Here is a 22,185-nt window from a genome sequence, read left to right on the forward strand (position 1 = left end):
CAGATGGAGGGATAGCCATTTGCATTTGAGAATTCTGCCATGGATTCCAGTGAGGCCAGATTCTTTAGAATCCGGTCCCCCGGAATCCGTGGCAGAATGCCCCCCTCCCCCGCAGAATCCCCCGGGATGGAACTTAGCTGGGGCGGATGTGGCGGATGCGGCGGCAGTGGTTCCAGCGGTGGATGTGGTGGCGGCAGCTGGTCTCCCTGCCAGTCATGGCTGGGCTGCTGCGGCTGCCATTGCCGTCCTTGCAGCTGTGATAGGCTACATAAGAATTTACATAGCCTATCACGGCATGCCCCCCCCCAAGGCGTACGCAAGTGGCAGCAGCTACAGCAGCAGCCATTTGTGTTCCCTATTTTTCGTCATTCTAGCCTACGTCAATATTTACGTAGGCAATTACGGCAAAAAAAAGGGAACTGCAAATAGCGCCCACTACGTTATTTGCAGTTCCCTTTTTTCCTTTTTTTTTTTTTCCATTGGATGAGGAGGTGCAGGGAATGCTATAGAGTTAAATAGTAACTCTATTTAAAAAGGGGAAAAGGTTGTCTGGCATGACTTATTGCTGACAAACCCATGTTGATTTCTAGCAGTCAATGCATTCTTTTCTAGATGCTCACAGGCTGACCACTTAATCATCTGTTCAAGAATTTTGCCCAGTATTGACATCAGACTGGCTGGACCTACCTTTTTCCCCTTCTTGAAGATGGGGATCTTCAAGAAGATCCCTGTCTCCAGTCTTCCGGCACCCCACTGTTCTCCAAAAGTTCTCAAAGATTACAGATAGTGGCTCTGAAGTGATGTATGCAAGCTCCTCCAGCACATGGGGAAGTAATTAATCTGGCCCTTGAGACCTGAACTCATTTAAAATAGCTAAATGCCCTCTAACCATATCATAGAATAGTAGGGTTGGAAGGGGCCTATAAGACCGTCAAGTCTAACCCCCTTATCCTTACTTATTCTGGGCTGTGAATCCCTCCGTATATCATTTGTTCTACTTGTCCCAGTTTGAACAGAACTCCCCTTGTGGGAGAAGACTGAGGCAAAATAGGAGTCATTCCAGCTTCTCTCCAACACCTGTCAACAATCCACCATCTTCCCTAAGCAGCAGACCAGCCCATTCCTAGATATTCTTCTTGCTCTTAACATAGCCAGAGAAGTGCTTTTTGTTGTTATAAGCATCCTTCACCAGCCTCAACTCATTCTGGGTCTTCACCTTCCTGACAACATCCTTACAGATTCTGGCAACTCTGTGGTACTCCTCCTTGCTAATATGTTTCTCTTTCCATCTTTTATACATGTCCATCTGGACTCTCAGCTCATTGGTGAGCTTCCTGTGCAGCCACAGCTGCACAGTTTTTGTGCACCTTCTTTAAATTTCCCCCCCTTTTTCTTCTCATGGGAATGCTTTGTGACTGAGCCTTCATTATTTCAGTTTTCAGGATCTCCCATCCCTCTTGACATTTTTTATTTTGTGAACCACCCAGAGAGCTTCAGCTATTGAGCAGTAGAGAAATGTAATAAATAAACAAACTATTTCCTCCCTTAACTTCTGAGGAGGTGTGTGACACACTGTCTTAGCTCCAAGGCCTATACTAAGAGAGTGTGAACTGCCCAGAGAGCTTTGGCTATTGGGCTGTATAGAAATGAAAATAAATAAATAAATAAATGAGAGCAAGTGGAAGAGGCTGCATTTGGGCCTCCTGCAAGAACTAAAAATGGCAGGTTTTCTTAAAGCTATATAACTTCCAACAACGTGCTCTAGCCCTTAATAAATTGCAGTGCTGCTTCAATCAGCTTCACAGCCCCATCAGCATTTCCCTAAAACACCAGATATATTTGCAGATGAAGCATGTGAACAGTGTCAATAATTTCTGAAGTGTCCCATCTCCCACATGGGATTTACCATGTTCCATGTATATGCAGCTTTGCAGCTGTTGCCCATGACTTCTGGCATGGTGCCAAGACTTCTGGCAGAAATTGCAACTCTCTCACCACACTCAATGCAAACTGGAATTTTGTGTCCCTGCATAAACTTATAGTGGATGATGCACAAACAAGTATGACAACGTAGACAGTTAATGCATGGCTAAACATAGTTCTGAATGGGATTGGTTCAGCCTATTATGATCTCCCGCCTGTGTTGTCCATTTTCTTCCAACCAGAGACAGGAGGCAACATCAGCCTGTTCCAGAGATTTATGCTGAGTGGGATTTTGTAAAAAAAAAAAAAATCCTTTGGAGTTCTGGACAATTTTAGGTAAATTTTAAATGCCAAGTTTCTTTAAATTGCAAACATTTGCTATTAAAATACATATTTTATAATATTTCTTTATTTAAATAAATGTGTTTAAGTATTTACAATGAATATTAAAGTTTTGAAGTGCCCTTTTGAGTTCACACACCCCCAGTCAAAATTCCTTTAAAAAAAGCCCCACAAAATGCCTATCATGCTTCAATAAGTCAATTCCATGTGAAATGAAAATGGTTAGTATGTCTCCCGCAACTGCGACTAAGATCGGAAAGAGAATAAATAATGGTTTCTAGTACCCAATTGTTTAATTCTGTCATATTTTAGGAGCAACTGATTGCAAGTGAAAGTGTTCATAATAGAAACGGAAAGTAGCTCCACAGCATGCATTTTCCAATGAGTCATCATTGAGCTGTGTTGCGGACACTCAAGGAAAGGGCAAGGAGTCACCATATCACATATATCTCACAAAGCAAAGGGGGGGGGGCGGGAAACAGTGCCTCCAAAAATAGCTCCTGTCCTTAATTATTTAACTGTTCTTCAGAACATTTGGTTCCTGCAAGGGCCTCATGTTTCTTTACGACTGGAAGCTTATTCCAGGTGGTCCAGCACAAGCAGCGAGGACTTGATTCCTTGTTTGATTCTGTGCTGCAATGTGTGTGTTTCACCTGAATGTCAAAGGTGCTGTGATTTACTTCTTACTTGCTGGCAGAGATACCAGCTTCTGAGTGAGCCCACTCTGCCAAATGTTTTCTTAAACCCAGCCCCATTGTTTGTTTCCATTCAGAAAATGTGCTTCCCAAATGATCTCATAAAATAACATTTTATTGTTTTATTGATTACTTTTTCTAGGATTTTATCAGGATGTTATTTTGAGAAATGCATTGGGAATTTTTAAAAAAGAAAAGAAAAGCAGTATAGAAATGTTCTTATATAAAGAAATAAAAAATAATAATCTCATTGTTAGTCACCTTATACCTAACATAGCAAGGGCTACAAACAACTGCCAGTGTACTGAATACCACCTGGATAAGAACTTGGTAATACCTCAAGTTCCTGTGGAAACTTCCTTCCTGGGGAATTGGTCCATTGACCCTCTAGTTCTATCTTTTTACAGCTAGACAGATGGCTAAATAGGCTGATGAATGGCAGAGATGAGTCTAAGGAAGCCAGAGACTTGCAGGATATTTCTGCACAAAGTATAGTGATTCTACATATTAGACTCCTTACCACCTAGAATCATAGAATCATAGAATAGTAGGGTTGGAAGGGGCCTACAAGGCCATCGAGTCCAACCCCCTGCTCAATGCAGGAATCCAAGTCAAAGCATCCCTGACAAGTGGCTGTCCAGCTTCATCTTGAATGCCTGTGTGGGAGAGCCCACGACCAGTGTGGGAGAGCCCACGACCTCCCCAGGTAATTGGTTCCATTATCGTATTGCTCTAACAGTCAGGATGTTTTTCCTGATGTTCAGCCGGAATCTGACTTGCTGTAACTTGAGCCCAATATTCCGTGTCCTGCACTCTGGGATGATCGAGAAGAGATCCTGGCCTTCCTCTCTGGGACAACCTTTCAAGTACTTGAAGAGCACTGTCATATCTCTTCTCAGTCTTCTCTTCTCAAGGCTAAACATGCCCAGTTCTTCCAGTCTCTCCTCATAAGGCTTTGTTTCCAGTCCCCTGATCATCTTTGTTGCCCTCCTCTGAACCCTCTCCAGTTTGTCTGCATCCTTCTTAAAGTGTGGTGCCCAGAACTGGACACAGTACTCCAGATGAGGCCTAACCAGTGCTGAGTAGAGGGGAACTAGTACTTCCCGGGATTTGGAAGCTATGCTTCTATTAATGCAGCCCAAAAGAGCATTTGCCTTTTTTGCAGCCACATCACATTGTTGGCTCATATTCAGCTTGTGATCAACAACAATTCCAAGATCCTTCTCGCTTGTCATGTGGTTGAGCCACGTATCCCCCATCTTGTAACTGTGCCTTTGGTTTCTTTTTCCTAGGTGCAAAACTTGGCATTTATCCCTATTAAATGTCATTCTGTTGTTTTCTGCCCTGCGCTCCAGTCTATCCAGATCACTTTGAATTTTGTTTCTGTCTTCCAAAGTATTAGCTATCCCACCCAATTTTGTGTCATCTGCAAATTTGATCAGCATTCCCTGCACCTCCTCATCCAAGTAATTAGGGAAAATGTTGAAGAGCACAGAGCCCAGGACTGAGTCCTGCAGTACCCTGCTTATTACCTCTCCCCAGTTTGAGAAGATCCCATTGATAAGTACTCTTTGAGTCCAATTCTGTAGCCACCTGTGGATCCACCTGATCGTTGTTTAATCTAGTCCATTTTTAGCTAGTTTGCTCATCAGGATATTATGGGGCACTTTGTCAAAAACTTTGCTGAAGGCGAGATATATTATGTCTACAGCATTCCCACACTCCACAAGGGTGGTTACCTGATCAAAAAATGAAATGGGATTCGTCTTGCAGGATTTGTTCTTGACAAATCCATGTTGGCTTCGAGTAATCACTGCATTGTTTTCAAGGTGCTTACAAATGGATTGCTTTATAAACTGCTCCAGAATTTTCCCAGGGATTGATGTCAGACTGACTGGTCTGTAGTTCCCAGATTCCTCCTTTTTGTCCTTTTTGACAATAGGGACATTAGCCCTCCAGTCATCTGGCACTTCACCAGTCTCCCATGATTTCTCAAAGATAATACACAGTGGTCCTAAGATTTCTTCTGCTAGTTCCTTTATTACTCTAGGATGCAGTTCATCTGGCCCTGGAGATTTGAACTCATTCAAAGTAATTAGATGTTCCTTTACCTTATTTAATAGTTGAACCACCATTTATTTCCTCTGTCTTTTAATATGCACGTATCTAAAGAAAGCCTTTTTGTTGCTTTTAGCATCCCTCGCTAACCTCAGCTTATTCTCAGCTTTAGCTTCCCTGACGCTATCCCTGCAATTCCGTGCTACCTGCCTGTACTTTTCCTTTGTAGTTTGGCCTTCCTTCCACTTCCAATATGTGTCCTTTTTTGTTTTCAGCTCATCGCTAAGCTTTTTGTGAAGCCACATTGGTTTCTTCTGTTTTCTTCCACCTTTTTTTCTTGTTGGAATAGTTTGTAATTGTGCCTTTAGAATTTCCTTTTTTTAAAAGCTCCCACCCATTTTGGACTCCTTTTCTCATTAGAGTTGCTCACCACGGGACCTTACTTATCATTGTTCTGAGTTCATTAAAATTGGCTTTCATAAAAGCCGGGGTACACGTTTGGCTACACTCGGCTTTTGCTTCCTTTAGAACCAAGAACTCAAGTATAACATGGTTGCTTTCCCCCAGAGCTCCCGTAACTTCTACTTTATCCACTAAGTCATTTCAGTTGGTTAGGATCAAGTCAAGGATAGCCGATCCTCTAGCTCCTTCCTCCACTTTCTGTAGGAGGAAGTTATCAGCAACACAAGTCAGGAATTTCTTGTAGGGGCCATGTTTTGCAGAATTTGTCTCCCAGCAAATATTGGGGAAATTGAAGTCCCCCATTACTCCTACATCATGCTTCCTTGAAACATTGGCTAATTGCTTTTCAAAAGTTTCATCCTTGTCTTCTCCTTGATTGGGTGTCTGGTAGTAGACTCCGACCACCAGGTTCCTTTTATTCTTTGCTCCATTTATTTTAACCCAGATGCTCTCGATGGGGCTACCAAGGTCATCCTCCTATATTTCTGTGCAGAGATATATATTTTTAACATATAGTGCAACTCCATCTCCCTTTCTGTTCCTCCTGTTCTTTTTGAACAAGTTATATCCTTCAATTGCTGTATTCCAGTCATGGGAGTCATCCTACCAAGTCTCAGTTACACCTATCAAGTCATAATTTCCCTCCTTTATTAAGAGTTCACATTTGTTCTGTTTGTTTCCCATACTCTGGACATTAGTATATAGACATTGAAGACCATGTGCTTTGTAGTCTGGCTTTCTTCCTACATGTTTCTGAAGACTATTGTTGGGTGCTATTTGAGCTGTTCTCTCCATTGTAGTGCATGAGCCTTCGTCCATTGTTACCTCCAACTTTACGTCTCCCTTCCCCATAGGATTCAGTTTAAAGCCCTCCTGATGAAGTTCTTCATGCTGTGCCCAAACACATCCTTCCCAGCCTTTGTGAGGTGCAACCCATCCCTTGCCAACAGTCGATCTTCCGTGAAGTATAGCCTGTGGTCCCAGAATCCAAATCTCTCACATCGGCACCACCTTCATAGCCAGTCATTCACCCGGAGTATTTTCCTTTCCCTTTCTATCCCTCTTCTAACTACTGGAAGGATGGATGAGAAAACTACCTGGGCCCCAAAGTTCTTGAGTTTCATTCCCAAAGCTTCAAAGTCTGATGTGATTTATTTGTAGCTCTGCTTGGCAGCATCATTTGTTCCCACATGGATGAGATGAAAGGGATACCTGTCATTGGGCTTTATGAGTGCAGGCAACCCTTCAGTCGCATCTCTAATCTGTCCTCCTGGGAGACAGCATACCTGGCAGGTCCATGGATCTTCGCGACATACTTGGGTTTCGATCCCACACAGCAAGGAGTCTCCCACTACTACTACTCTTCTCTTCTTGTTGTAGGCCGTGGTTTCATTGTCTCTGCTTGACTGACCTTCAGCCTCTTGCTTGCTCTCAAGCAGGTTCCCCTGTAACTCTTCCTCCGCAAGCTGTTTTCCAGTCTCATCCTCAAGTACCTGGAAATGGTTCCGTAGTTCCACTGCTTCCACTAGTGCAGAGTGGCTTCTAGTTCTTCTGCTCCTGTCACCCTTTTCCAAGGAGTATCCTCTACTTCATTTTTCCTAACCTCAGCATCTCCCTCTTCTGCCTCAGCTTGCTGTTGCTCTTCTAGCTTCTGTTCTTCACTTTGCTGCTGCAGTTCCACTGTTCTGTCCAAGAACTCTTTGTGTTCTCTTATTCCCTGGAGGGTCAACACTTGCCGCTCCATTTCCCTCACTTTTTCTTCCAACAGCGTGATCAACTTGCACTTGTTGCACATGTAGGCCATGTTGATCTCAGGCAAGAAAACAAACATTGCACAGACCTTGCAGGTCACCACCACTGGAGAGTCTTTTCCTTCCATAGTCTCTATTCCCTTTTCGTTTCTAGCTTTCTGGTTGTACTGGAATAGTCTGTGCTTTGTCCTCTATTCACTGGAGGTTAAAAACAGAGTCCCACTGGTATGGAAGTGTCTGTGACAAGAAAAAGAAATTTAAAAAAATGTTAGCCCCCCCCCCCCTTGACCTCCCCTGCCAAACTCCCCTGCCAAACTGCTCTTTGCTCTCCCTGTTCGCTTGCTCTGATCACTCGCTCTCTGGGAGCTTGCTTCCTTGTATAGCCCCTAGACCAGCTGGAGCAGCTTCCTCTGCTCTGCTCAGCTCAGCTAGGAGACAGAAAACAGACTGAAACTTCCTGCCCACACAGCTGCTGGGATTACTCAGGCCACACCCCCTCAATTCAATTGGAGCTCTCAGGAGCACATGGTGAGCACATGGCAACTCAGAATGGAAAGGACAGCCCCCTGGGTTTACTCCAGCCCACTCACCACTTTCCCTTTGTCTCCTCTTCCACTGCAACTCCCCTGGCCAACTCCTGTTTGCTCTCCCTGTTCGCTCGCTCTGATTGCTCTCTCTCTGGGAGCTTGCTCACTTGTATAGCCCCAAGACCAGCTGGGGCAGCTTCCTGTGCTCTGCTCTGCTCAGCTAGAATCCAATTGGACTGGCAGACAAAATCTTATTTCAGCACTGGTGATGAGACAGCTTTCTCCAATTCCCTGGGGGAGAGGAGGGCAGCAGGCTGGTTTCAGAGAAGCAGGGAAGTCTAGTTTTGGGGACTTGGAGGAAATTGTGAGAAGTTGCTGCCCTGCTCCCAGAACTTTCTTGGCCCCAATAAACATATGTAGTTGAAGGACCCCCTTCTCCCATACAAGTCTGCTCACCTCTTGTGATCATCTTTGGAAGCCCTCTTGTATATACCAAGAACCCGTGATATAAGTGTAGTTGGGACTTTGGAGAAGGCCTTTTCAGTGGCTGCACCTAGGCTATAGAAAATCCCTTTTTTTGTTATTGTTTTAGAATGCCTAGAATTCATTGGCGATAAGGCAGAGTATATTTGTAAATAAAAAGAAACTCTGCTGCATTTAAATAATGTAATAATTTATCACTACATTAGAGATACATTATTATATACAACATTCTTCATCTTATATATATCTAGATCCATTTCAGTCAGGCTTCAGGCCTGGGCATGGAACAGAAACAGCCTTGGTCGCCTTGGTGGATGATATGAGGAGGGCTCTGGATAGGGGCAAATGCTCCTTCCTTGTTCTCCTCGACCTCTCAGCAGCTTTTGATACCATTGACCATGGTATCCTCCTGGACTGCCTGGAGGGGTTGGGCATTGGAGACACCATATTGCGGTGGTTGCAGTCCTTCCTCTCCGGCAGGTACCAGAAGGTAGCACTGGCAGAGGAGGTTTCAGACCTGTGGTCACTCACTTGTGGGGCGTCACAGGGTTCCTTCCTCTCCCCGATGCTATTTAACGTCTATGTAAAGCCGCTGGGGGCTATCATCAGGAGGTTTGGGGTGCAGTGTCATCAATATGTGCATGACACGCAGCTCTACCTCTAGTTCAAATCTTCACCAAGGTTGGCCATAGAATCCCTGTCCAAATGTCTGGAGACGGTGAGTGGCTGGATGGGGAGGAATAAGCTGAACCCTGACAAGACTGAGGGACTTTTGGTGGGAGACAAGAGGAGGTTGGGGGATGTTGATCTGGTGTTGAATGGGGTACGGCTACCCTTGAAAGACCAGGTCCGCAGCCTGGGGGTCATTTTGGACTCCCAGCTGTCCATGGAGGCTCAGGTGTCAATTGTGAGCCGGACAGCACTGTACCAACTCCATCTGATACGGCAGCTGCACCCCTACCTTCCTGACCATCTGCTCCCATCGGTAATACATGCCCTGGTCTCCTCTCATCTAGACTACTGTAATGCGCTGTATGTGGGGTTACCCTTGAAGACGGTTCGGAAGCTGCAGCTGGTACAGAACGTGGCGGCTCATGTGATTAAAGGCAGCCGCTGGTGTGATCACATCACTCCGGTGCTAAAGGAGTTGCACTGGTTACCAGATGTTTTCCAGGCCAAATTCAAGGTGTTGGTTTTGACCTTTAAAACCCTATATAGTTCTGGCCCAGCCTATCTTAAGGAGCACCTCCAGCAACACCAGACAGGCGGCTTAACAAGATCAGCCTTGGATTGCCTTCTCTCTGTCCCATCAGCCAGGACAGCTAGACTGGTGGGGATGAGGGAGAGAGCCTTCTCTGTGGTGGCCCCCACTCTGTGGAACTCCCTCCCTAGGGAACTCCGCCCTGCCCCCTCTTTAATGAGCTTCCGCCGTGCATTAAAAACATGGTTGTTCAGGCAGACATTTGGGGTGGGTTAGGGTATTTTTAGAAATATGATGTTTTCACTGTAGAATTTTATTGTTTTAAACTGTTCTATTATATACTCTGTACATCGCCCAGAGTGGCTGGGTGACCATCCAGATGGGCAATTAATAAATTTAATAAATAAATAAATAAATAAATAAATAAATAAAATATTTGCAGACATGTTAAAACAATATTGCAATACCCTCAGATTATTATTGGGGTAAATGTCATATAAATTTCCTATGAGCAGCTCTTCACTGGATGCTGCGAGATACACCCAGTCACTTTAAGTAATGCATTCCATTTTCTGTTGATGTCATCCCAACTTGTTTTAAAAAACAAAAACATACACACCCAAATATTTCCAGCACCAAAAATCAGAATCCCAATGCAAATGAAATGTTTTGTGAGTAGTTCTTTCTTCCCAAATGATGTCATCACAGTCCAAAACCATGAAGAAAGCACTTCATTACATATGAAATATGCACTGCACCATATATTAATTCCCACATGCACAGACATGCAGAATGACTCACTCCCTATAGTCCTGATAAAAGCCAGTTCTGGGCTGACACAGCAGAAAGGCAGAGACTGACAAATCCAGATACATGATTAAAATTCTTCCCATTCCATTGCTCTTCTCTTCCAAGTGGGAAGTGCACAGATTAAGTTTTAATACAGCTATTTCACTCATAGAAGAAAACATCATCCCTGATGTGGGTTTTTTTTATGTTGTCTTTGCTTAGATAACAGATGCACAACATGAAGGCTGATGTTCTTCTATAAGCTACATAAGCCTGTTCTACATTTGGAAGAGAATGGCAGTGGTGTGGAGAGAGTTGTAACCAAAGTGAGTGTTTGCATAAATTAAGCATAAAAACAAAGGGCGATCCTTTTTATTAGCTTCTTTGATAAAGGGAGGGGGGTTCATCACATGGAGCTTTTATCCTGCTACTGAGATGGCTCTCTCTCCGAAGTTTGCAGGCTCTTTGGATGATACCGTCACCCTCCAGGGTGTCTCCCACCATTTCCTCCAGCCTATCTCGTGTTTTCCCCAAATGCAAAAAATGTGGTATTTTTTCCAGCCCACAGTGCCATGACCTGCTTGTGAAGTTCTCCAATAGCGGAAGAAACCACTGTGTCTGCCTGCTTTAGGTGTCTGTTTTCAGTTGTTGGGGGCATGGTCAGGATGAGATTTGATAGGGGCGAGGGCAAGAATCGCCTGCCGATTGCGTCTCCTCCTGCCTCTGTATTTCTCAGTTGGAGGGAGAACAGGGTAAAACGCCTTCCTGCAATGAAGGGAGACGCATCTGATCCCCCACCCCACTAAGCTCAGAAGCAATGTCCTCTGTTGTTTCAGAGCACCCTGTTAAGTTCAATGGGGCTTACTCCCAAGTAAGTGTGCTGAGGGTTGCAGACTTACAGAGTGCTCTTATGTCTACTCAGAAGTAAGTCCCATTGAGTTCAATGCGGCTTACTCCCACATAAGTGCACCAAGGGTTGCAGACTTACAGCACAATCTTACATTTTATGTCTGCTCAGGAGCAAGTCAGAGGTTTCCTGGGGGCTGCAAGAAAACAGTACAGCAGAAGTTAAGCTACAAAATCAAGACTCCCCCTCCCTTCGCACACATGCCAGGGAGGGAGGCACTCCCTCAAGTTCAAGCCACGTGGCTGCCATGTACAGAAGCCCATCCTAGTCCCGCAAAGAAATCAAAAGCAGGAAACTCCAGAAAAGATGTGGGTTTTTGCAGGTTTTCTGCTTAATGTAGAAACAGAGAGTGAGAGAGAGAGAGAGAGAGAGAGGAAACCTGGAAAATAAACTGTGAGATTCTGAGATACTTTGAATTGATAATAATACCAGGTTTTCTTACTATTTATTCAGGAATATTAGAACAGAGACTCAGGCCGTACTTGGACTGTGCTTTAATATAGTTGCTTTCAAACAAGAACTACATATAAGGACAAGTATAAAATCCTGGAATGCTCCCATGGATTAAAAGAATATATAAAGCCCAGTATAAAGAAACTGAGGCACTTTCTCTTTCCCTTTGCCTTATTGTATACAACAGGGGTGGGCAACATACTTGGAATTCCATGTGTATTTTTGGAGTTACTTGCTATTTATGCCCAATGAAAAGATTTTCAGATCAGCCTGGCATAAGGTCACTCAGGAGTAACCTCAAGTCCTGATTATGACATTACCACATACTTTGGATTTTTACAATTAGTTTGCTCTTTTGAAAGAATTTGCTGAAATGTTGTAAATTAAAATAAACAGAAGACAGCAAAGTAAAGAGCAGAACCTAGAGATAAGTGCACTTAACTCCGGTTGAAAGAAACAAAATGTAATTGCAGAGGTAAGAAAGTTTATGTTCGATTGATTTTAAGGGGCTGGAAGTGCAATCATATATATATCTACTTAGAGATAAGTGTGAGGTCAATGGGATTTACTCCTAGGTAGGTGTATATAGGAGTGCAGCCTTAGTAACACCTCACTTTCTCAATGTTCCTTTCACATTTTTAAATACTGATTGTGGAATAAAAAAATAAAGTTTAAAAGAGTAAGAACTGAAATCAGGGCATTGAAGCATGCCTAACTCTGTATTGGATTGTGGCCAGCATGTTTGTGAAAGGCTCATTCACAGATATTTCCAGTCCCATTTTCATGTGGCCATTTGGTATGCTGCAATATTTCCTCTAAACGCTGTACAGGTTTGTGCTTCAGTGAATCTAAAAACAAATTTCTAACAACATACACTGCTGCGGGTCATTATAATGGACTCCTGGGGACATGGAACCTCAGGAGAGACATCTGCTAGTCAACTAGACATTGATGACACACACAGAAGTACAGGGACATTTTGAATATAGAACTGTACTTTAGGAAGGATTCGTGCTTGACACTACTTCAGTTGCCACAACAGCATTATTTTGTTACATGTGTTAAGAGGCACTGCATAAATATCACGTTAGGTTACCTAATGCACTTAAAACCCTATTTCTCAGCGGAGGACTATGGCAACTTTATACATCTATTGCTATGTGCTGATTATACTTTGGTTGGCTTTTCTGCAATAGGGCTGCCCTGGCGACGCAGCTGATCCTAAGAAAGTGGACGTGCTGCAGACTGGAGGATCCCATGAGAAGTCATGGGGGACCGTTACTTCTTTTCATGCTTCTTGGTTAATTGGCCTCTCTCAAGCTGCAGGCTCACACTGCTCTTGGTGCCTTTCTCCTTTCGCTGGCCCTCGCAGGAGAGCTGCTGGACAGCTTGTTGAATGGCGGTGTGCACTATCTGTTTGCTGGCATTCTGCAGCTTCGCTTCTTCTTGGTCATTTCCAGATTTATCCCCTATCAGGAAAGAGGAGAAGGTGACTTTAATTCCAAATATGCGTAATACCTGAAACTGGATGGGGGGGGGGCTCTAACCCTGAGTGACATTTGTTATGTAACAAAAGGTGCCAGTGGTAAACTGACAGTGCAATCCTATACATGCATGTCTACTTAGAAGTGATTCCCATTGACTTCACTGAGACGTGCTCAACTGAGTATAACATTACAGTCTTAAGAAGCCATTTTGAAGATTTCATGATGTCCTAAGTGCAGCCAGACTTCAGAATGAAGGAAGAGAGATAGAATGACAAGAGATCTCATTTATACAATTTATCATTTGGGATGTTTTGCGGCACTCCAACAGTGCAACACCACTCAAAGTGGGTTCAGCATTTCCATCTGTAATGGTCAGAGATATGCAAACTGTTTCATAGACTTTGTTACTGTTTAAATTCACAGTGAGAATGTGAATTTAATTATGTTCTTTTACATAAAAGAATTATGTTCTTTTACATAAGCCCATAAATGGCAGCTCAGCCAGAGGCAGCAAGGAAGTTGAAAATGCAGGGCATGATGGGAAGATCAGTTCCCTATTGTTATGCCCTAGCAGCTGGTTGAAGTGCACTCAAGGCCATGTGGGTATTGGGTGATTGTGCACACAAGTGCAGAACATAGACATTTTCCTGTAAGTCATCTTTCTAAGTTTAGAATATGAATTCCAGGGGCTAGTCATGTTTGCCTCAAAGAAGTAGCAAAAATTTGGACCCTGATGTCTTCTCTGGCTTGGGTTTTCATTGGAACTAGAAAAGAATTCCCCGCTAACTCCACCCCACCTCCACCCCGCCCCCATTTTCATCCCAGCCAGCCCCAATCCCCCAGCCCTCTTCCCCTTCCCTTAAACTCCACTTACTGGCTTCTGGCAGTACACTGTATCTGAAAATGGAAATGCATTCCTGGCTATTATGGATGGCAGTCAACAGACGTATCCTACATGTATCCATCTAACTTTTGTCATTCACTTCTTTTTTTCAAGCAACAAACAGTAAGCACTTCTCCAATCTGCATCCCACTGTTCCCTCCCTTTAGGTCCACCCACTCCTGTATGTAAAGACGAGTAAAGGCTTCATGTATATAAGTCAAACCATTAAGCAAACATTTTATAATGCTGGTTGTCGTGGCTATATCCTGTGTCACAATTCCATAGGCTAATAATAATGCATTGTATGAAAGGGTGTGTGTGTGTTTTTATTTTCCTTAAATCTGCTGCCTCTAAGTTTTAGTGGATAATTTCCAGTTTCTATATTTTGAGATAAAATGACCCCTCCTCCATCTTTGCTTTTTCAGTTCCACTCATTTAACAAAGTTTTCTCAGGTTTCATCAGTTCTTCCAGAATATTGTTTCACCAAGGAGTATCTTTGCTACATTCTCTGCAACAAAAACAGATAAGAAAAATAGCAAGTCTACTCAGGAGTAGCTTTCAGTCCTCCACAATGTTCCTGTTTTGTTGAATGCTTTGAATGAACTTTGGATATCAAACAGTCCTTCCACAGTTCTGTCTAGCTTCCTGCTTCTGACATACATTTTCAAAAAATGACATTTATTTTTTTAAAAACAGATTTCTTGCCATTTGCTGTCCAAATTCCTTCTTGGCTTGCCATATTACAAGTGTTAGCAACCCACAGCCCCTGAGCCCCTTCTGTGTCCCTTGAGCGCCAAATGCTCCCCTCTCTCCTGACAAACCAGAGATGAAAAAGGTGTACGGAAGGAGCAGCAGCTATAGCAACAGGACTTCTAGTGGGCCATGTTGAGGCGTAGACAGACTTGGTCCACTTCTCATACCCTTCTCAGAACAGCCTTCTAGCAAATCTAGTTGCTGCCCAAGTAATTGGAGCATTAATATTGAAAAATGTCACCACAGATTATAAAAGCTGACCCACTAAATGAGACTTTTGAAAACATGGCAATATGCTGGCACAAAATGCTGGCAGAGGAACTAGAGATCAAATCGCCAACATTTGCTGGATCATGGAGAAAGCAAGAGAATTCCAGAAAAATGTCTATTTCTGCTTCATTGAGTATGCTAAAGCCTTTGATTGTGTGGATCACAACAAACTGTGGCAAATTCTTAAAGAGATGGGAGTACCAGACCACCTTACCTGTTTCCTGAGAAACCTGTACGAGGGTCAAGAAGCAACAGTAAGAACCGGACATGGAACAACCAATTGGTTCAAAACTGGGAAAGGCGTACGACAAGGCTGCATATTGTTGCCCTGCTTATTTAACTTATATGCAGAGTAAATCATGAGAAACACCGGGCTGGATGAATCACAGGTTGGAATTAAGACTGCCGGGAGAATTATCAACAACCTCAGATACGCAGATGATACCATCCTAATGGCAGAAAGCGAAGAGGATCTAAACAGCCTCTTGTTGAGGGTGAAAGTGGAGAGTGCAAAAGCTGGTTTGAAACTCAACATTAAAAAAACTAAGATCATGGCATCTGGCCCCATCACTGCCTGGCATATAGAAGGGGAAGAAATGGAAGCAGTGACAGTTTTTATTTTCTTGGGCTCCAAGATCACCGCAGACGGTGACTGTAGCAATGAAATTAAAAGACACTTGCTCCTTGGGAGGAAAGCTATGGCCAACCTAGACAGCATAGTAAGAAGCAGAGACATCACCTTGCCGACAAAAGTTCATATAATCAAAGCTGTGGTTTTCCCAGTAGCAACATATGGCTGTGAGAGCTGGACTATAAGGAAGGCTGAGCACCGAAGAATCGATGCTTTCGAACTGTGGTGCTGGAGAAGACTCTTTCGAGTCCCCTGGACTGCAAGGAGGTCAAATCAGTCCATCCTAAAGGAAATCAACCCTGAGTGCTCATTGGAAGGACAGATACTGAAGCTGAAGCTCAAATACTTTGGCCACCTAATGCGAAGAGAAAACTCCCTGGAAAAGACCCTGATGCTGGGCAAGATTGAAGGCAAAAGGAGAAGGGGACGGCAGAGGATGAGATGGCTAGATAGCATCACTGATGCAATGAATATGGACTTGAGCACACTCCGGGAGAGAGCGCAGGACAGGAAGGCTTGGCATGCTATGGTCCATGGGGTCACTGAACGACTGAACAACAAGCTTTTTGCAGGAACGTCTTCTCTCTATTGAGTTTCTTCCATTCCTAGGCACTTGAGGAATTGCGTCTTTTGGAGACAGTTCAGTGATACTTAACAGAATAATTAGAATAACAAACAGAATATTCTTCCCTTAGAGGGCAAGACTTGCTATTACAGCTCATCCATTATCCACTGAATTTTATAGGGGCCAGGTAGTTTTACCAAGAGGCCTAAATACAATGGTATATTGAAAGCGGCGTGAGGTGATACTGCATGTTATTGCAAATATAAATAAGTGTATATCATTAAAGCTTTTGATTATTCATATCACTTCTAAAAATAAGAAATATGGCTATTTTTTTCTTTCATTGGTACCACTGCATGCATATGGCTTGCAAAACATTTTGTACTATGTAGGATGCTGTTGTATCTTATTGCCCTGGACGACTGGGACATCAGTTCACTGAGTGATTCTCACATAACACTTCCATTCCTTGACTGAAAAATAAACTAGTACAGTGAGATGAAGGGATGAATAGGTCAGAGTGGGGCAGAACTAGTCCTCCTCACTTCACAACATGAGTGCTTCCAGATGAGGCTTTTAAGTGGCATCAGCTTGTCTCATTCATGGAATTTTAGGGGGGATCCAGATGATGTTGTCTTTCACTCATAACCCTTCTGAGTTTTCCCACTGTGTTTTCCCTCTTTTTTCTTAATGCAGAAAATCCATTAAGTATGAAAAGATGGAATAGCTGCACGATGCCTTCTACGTGGTAGCACAGGAGTCCTCCAACTGGAAGCACCCTCTGTTTGGTTAATCCCAGACTTCTGCATTTCATCACAAACCTGCATCAAGATTTTGGGGCTAATAAGTAGGTGTGGAAGATGGGAGGGCTGAAATGGGAGGACTCTGCTTTATCTACAAACATGCAGCTTTTGCTTTTTTCTAGTACAAATCTTTGTTTGCACAACACCAGCTAATAGCTAATTCATACAGAGTCCTCAGCATCAATTCACTTCAAAAGAATGGCACAAAGGTATAGTTCTTATTTAGATGGCCCTGATGCATTTTCAGTGCATATATGCAGTGCACGTGTGCAAGGTGGTTTAACCTACTGGTCCCTTATCAGTCCAAATGGCATCCATCAGCAGAGCTGAGCGGGTGGCAGTTATCCCTCCCCCTGCAGCCCCCCTTTCTGTAATTGGATTGTTGATAATCCTATTTATTCAATTGCTGTTATATAGCTGCCCTGTAACACAGGTTTTCTGAGCAGCTAACAAATCAAATACAATATTAAAATATACTCAAGAGTGTGAGTATATTTACTCACATTTATATTTATTTATATTTACTATAAGAGTGTGAGTATATTGGAGCCAGTGTGGTGTAGTGGAAAGAGTGTTGGACTGGGAGCTGGGAGATCCGAGTTCTAGTCCCCACTCGGCCATGGAAGCTCACTGGGTGACTTTGGGCCAGTCACACACTCTCAGCCCGACCCACCTCACAGGGTTGTTGTTGTGAGGATAAAATGGAGAGGAGGAGGATAATGTAAGCCGCCTTGGGTGCCTTGCAAGAGGGAAAAAGGTTTAACATGAGAACTTGAACATAAGAAGAGCCCTGCTGGATCAGACCAAAGGTCCATCTAGTCCAGGATTCTGTTCACACAGAGCCAACCAGCTGTCAACCAGAAACCCACAAATAGGAGATGAGTGCAACAGCAGCCTCCTGCCCATGTTCCCCAACAACTGGTGTACATAGGCATGCTATGTACAAAGCAAAAGATGATAAACCCTCAACTGCAAACACTAAGTCTATAACACTAAGTTAACTGAGCGGCCCACCTTAAGTATACACTTCAGTTTCCCAAACAATCTATAAAAGAGTAGAAGAATCAAATATGTGATTAAACCAATATATAGTGTGCAAAGTGGGAAAAGTGCAACAGTGTGAGATCTGCCTACAAAGAGGTGCATTTAGTTACATCAGGGACTGGCAACCTACATGCAGCCCTTGGTCTAACGATTTGTTGTTAACTCTGAGATGTTTAACCCATAAACAACCCAGAGTGTCTGGATTCAGATGTCACAATAACAACCTACAGAGTGTTCATAGGTTGTTTATGCCAAGTGGCATGATTTGCCACTGTGACATGCAAACTGGTTCACTGTCTCTATAAACAAATAAACAAAAAGGTAATGTTTTAAATCTAAGTAGGAGCAATTGTTAGGTCATCAGATTTTGGATCAGGTGTGGCCATTTTTTTTCTAGATAGGTCCTGCTTTGAAACTATGATTTAGTATATAGAATGGTTAGTAAAAGTTTGGAAAATTGCAGAGATGACAAAACTCATAGAGTATATTTGGAAGGGAAACAAAAAATAAGAACATTTAATATTAGGTAGTTTGCTTTTATTTCATTTATGAAACTAAGGTGTGGCTTTGAGATAGATAGATAGATAGATAGATAGATAGATAGACAGACAGACAGACAGGAGCTTTTACTTGTTTTAAAGATTATAATATTCTGTACTTCAGTATTTAAATTTTGGCAGCTACATGAATATTTATAAACTGTATTATTTATTTTTATATTATACATTGTAAATTTTCTATTGTTGTATATAATGGATTGGATCCAGATTTATGCTGGATCAACTGTTCTGGTGGAAGTGGACTTACCTGCCCCCTCCTTCCCATAGCAGCCGCCTAAAAATACTGCCCAGAGAGTCAGGAGACTATGATGAATGGGGTGAGCTGTGGGTGAGAAGGGGGAAATCCCCCCAAATTGGGCAGAAAGACCTTCCTCTTGCAGAAGGTTTCTTCCTCTTGTGGAAGGTAGAACCTGGGTACAACCCAATATGTATTGCATTAACTTATTAGATGTACAAGTCATACAGATAAATTAAAAAGTATTAACTCATGTAGAACAATGAGCTAGGAACAGGAAGCTTGATGAACAGGTGGTAAGTAGCCTTTGTCCTCTAACACAGGGGTGGGCAGAAGGTAGATCAAAATCTATTGGTAGATCTCTGGATAGTTGAAGGGTTTCTGTTTCCCACTAGTTTAAGAGTAACAAGTAAAATGGAAAGTTAACCAAAGCTCTGCCATGGCTGGGCTAGGCTAATCACATGTCTTTTAGCCTCAGTGTTTCTCACCTGTAAAATATGAGTATTAATTGATTGCCTTTGACCAGGTCTTTGTGCAGCTCTGCTGGCCAGTTTGAGAGCTTTGTGTTAGAATTCATAGCAACTAATATGGTAACTCCATTGACTCCAAGAAGGGTGGCTGGGTGGGCGGGAACCACACACAGCTACACTAAAGTCAATAAAGCTATCAGGTTCAGCTACACGCCATGCAATTAGCATAATGTGTAGTTTGACCCTCAGATCTAGGTGTGTATTTCCATGTACTTTGTATGGCTCATAGGGTGCAGTACATGATGTACTGCACTGCTCTCCTCCCATTATTTGCATCTGGCTCTGATTGGTGGTCCTTGGGGCTCTTGTAAAAACTAAGTAGATTTCACAAGCCTGAAGTCTGCCCTGTGTTTTGCAGGAAGATGTACATGCACACAATGTTTTCCTAATATTTCAAATCTGAGGGATGATTCATATGACCCATCAATGGAGTGGCTTCTTGTTCTCCTCTGGCCAAGCTAATGGCCTGGATTCAATTGTGTTCATGGCAATGAAGTTAATGTCAGGATGGAATATTTCATTCCCAGTACAAATGCTGATTCAGCACCATTGCTCAACCAAGGCCAGAGTTTTGTGGTGTTATGCTTGCTAAATCACAGTATGTGCCCAGGAAAGAGCATTGATAAAACAACTACTTTGCACAAACACACTTGCATCTGAGCTTGTCATCCAAGATTGTGTGTGTGTGTGTGTGTGTGTGTATTACCCACTATGTAGATAGGAATATGTAAGAGCCAGCTCACCATTGATAGTATGAAGCCATTAGGGTACCTTGATTGAATAAGATGTATGATTAGATCATATTAAACAGTTTTATACCCTATTGATTGCAACAGGAGAGTGCATGTTTGCTTAAGTTAACTTTGGTTGTATTGTGCTCATCCTAGGATTTCTGATCTTTGCAAATGCCGATGTCTGATTTCTAACTTCACAGCCCTCTTTATTAATTAAGTTATCGAAAAATGACATAGATTGCAGGAAAGGAACAGACAGTTGGGAATGACAAAATATCCTTACTGCAAGAACAAGCCAAAAGAGAATTATTACATTAAAGAAACATTTTACAATAGCCTGAAAGTGTGCTCCTTATAACGGTGACAAATGGCAAATTTATTATCAACCCTCAGCTTTTGAAAATAGTGTTGTCTTTTATTGTAGCTATAATCTCTTGCTGCAGTTCTCTAGTCTCCTGTGTCTCCCTCAAAAACAGACCATGAATAATGATGTGAACCATCTGTTCTGTCAGATAAAAGGTAATAAGCAGAGGTGTAATGACTCTGGAGGGTGCTACAGGAAGCAAAGAACTGCTCAGCTAAGATCAACCTTTCACTTATAAAGGTGTCTACCAATGTGTTTTGGAAATGATCAATACACTGGACAATATAAAAATACATTTTCAATTGTAAGAAATGGATCTGGTTTTGTTGGAATTTGACTTTAATATCTCCATCTTACATGGAGGTAAATCCTGCAGATTTCAGTAGAATTCCCTTCTGAGTTTCAATCTATGAATTCTTTTATCACATAGTACTTTCCCAAAACTGTTGTAAGAACTCAACAATTCTGGCCTAGGTCACTAGGTGGCAATCCCAAAACTACTTTTCTTAAAATCCATTAATACTCTAAGAAAATCCCAGAAGTACTTTGTGGTTATAAAACTGGGTTTATGAAGCAATATTACTTCCTTTTCCACATAGATGAAAAGAGGGGAGGGGGATCAAACTCATTCTCCAAGTGTCAATCCTTATGTAGTGACAATGGCACCATCCACACACAAGGGAAAGGTATCGGCAGTCTTGTGGGAATTGCAAGGTTTGCAGAAGTACAAAAATGCCCGAGGAGCAATCCCATGAGTAATGAGCAGGCTTAGTGGTCATGGAATGCTGACTGCTGGGCGGGCTACAAAAATATATATAACAATAATGGAATGGAGTAACCTGGCTGGCTGAAACCCTAAACAGTTCACACTGAAATATTTTGTTGCACATGTGACCTACTATGTCCTAATTTCTTTCCATTTAAATGGGGTTCAGATCGGGGTGTTAAGACTTGCTGTGAAACCATATGGGGTATAACAAACAATGTAAGTCACAAGGATGCTATGAAGGAGTTGCTGGTAGAAACAGCCAAGTATAAGTGAAGGTTCAAGACATATGAGAATACCGAGGTTTTAATCCAGCCAATCAAAAGACTCTTAAATCCCAACACCATCATGGAATGTTCTTCACTGACAGGGGAAATATACACTCAATTCTCTCTCTCTCTGCCTCTGAAAGTGAGAAGACCTAAAAGTTGGGCAAGGGCCAGAGCTCAGAGCACATGCTTTGCATACAAAAGGTCCCACATTCAATCTCTAGCAACCCCAGGTAAAAGGATCTCAGCAGGGCTAGGAGAGATACTTGCTTAGAGAGTCACTGCCAATCACAGTAGACAATAGTGACCTAAGTGGCAGTATAAGGCAGCTTCTTATACAAATACTCACCTTTGGCTAAATTGAACATCAGATTCTTTGAAGTTAAAGCCATCTTGTGCACCCCATCCCCTTTGAATTGTTCAAAGCCCCAGCTTGTCACAGATATTTATTTCAATGCACTCTTTAGATCAAAAGTTTTAAAACCTCAGAGAATTCATTCAGCTATTGAGGCTATTATGTACATTTTCCCTCTCACCTTTCAGGAGTCAGGAATATCAATTCAGAACAGCCAACACCAGCATGCCTGTGCCAATTTCTGATAGTCGTGGGCATTATACAGCCTGTCAGTTGACACAATCTAAATTACAGACTGTTACATACTTCTTGGGTAAAATCCTGCACAACCTTGTCCAGATGGT

General features: G+C 42.7%; 1 protein-coding gene across 1 annotated transcript; it reads right to left on the minus strand.

The window, feature by feature from the left end:
* Positions 1 to 12,869: 12,869 nt before the first annotated feature.
* AKAIN1 (A-kinase anchor inhibitor 1) lies at positions 12,870 to 22,099 on the minus strand. The gene is made up of 3 exons (XM_084851464.1): positions 22,023 to 22,099; positions 21,836 to 21,918; positions 12,870 to 13,060 (listed from the first exon to the last, which is right to left on the minus strand). Exons 1-3 carry the CDS (start codon positions 22,097 to 22,099, stop codon positions 12,870 to 12,872), a joined length of 351 nt encoding a protein of 116 aa, XP_084707590.1.
* Positions 22,100 to 22,185: the final 86 nt, after the last annotated feature.

The sequence above is a fragment of the Heloderma suspectum genome, chromosome 4, assembly GCF_057233095.1.
Source record: "Heloderma suspectum isolate Gila_16-S chromosome 4, 16-S_ref, whole genome shotgun sequence".
NCBI lineage: Eukaryota > Metazoa > Chordata > Lepidosauria > Squamata > Helodermatidae > Heloderma > Heloderma suspectum.

Excerpts from the sequence above, each read along its gene's own strand:
- AKAIN1 (XM_084851464.1), bottom strand. The coding sequence starts at position 22,099 with ATGCCCACGACTATCAGAAATTGGCACAGGCATGCTGGTGTTGGCTGT. Across the intron at positions 21,919-22,022 it reads ATATTCCTGACTCCTGAAAG|CTGGGGCTTTGAACAATTCA; the intron begins GTGAGAGGGAAA and ends ATCTGTGACAAG. Across the intron at positions 13,061-21,835 it reads GATGTTCAATTTAGCCAAAG|GGGATAAATCTGGAAATGAC; the intron begins GTGAGTATTTGT and ends CTTTCCTGATAG.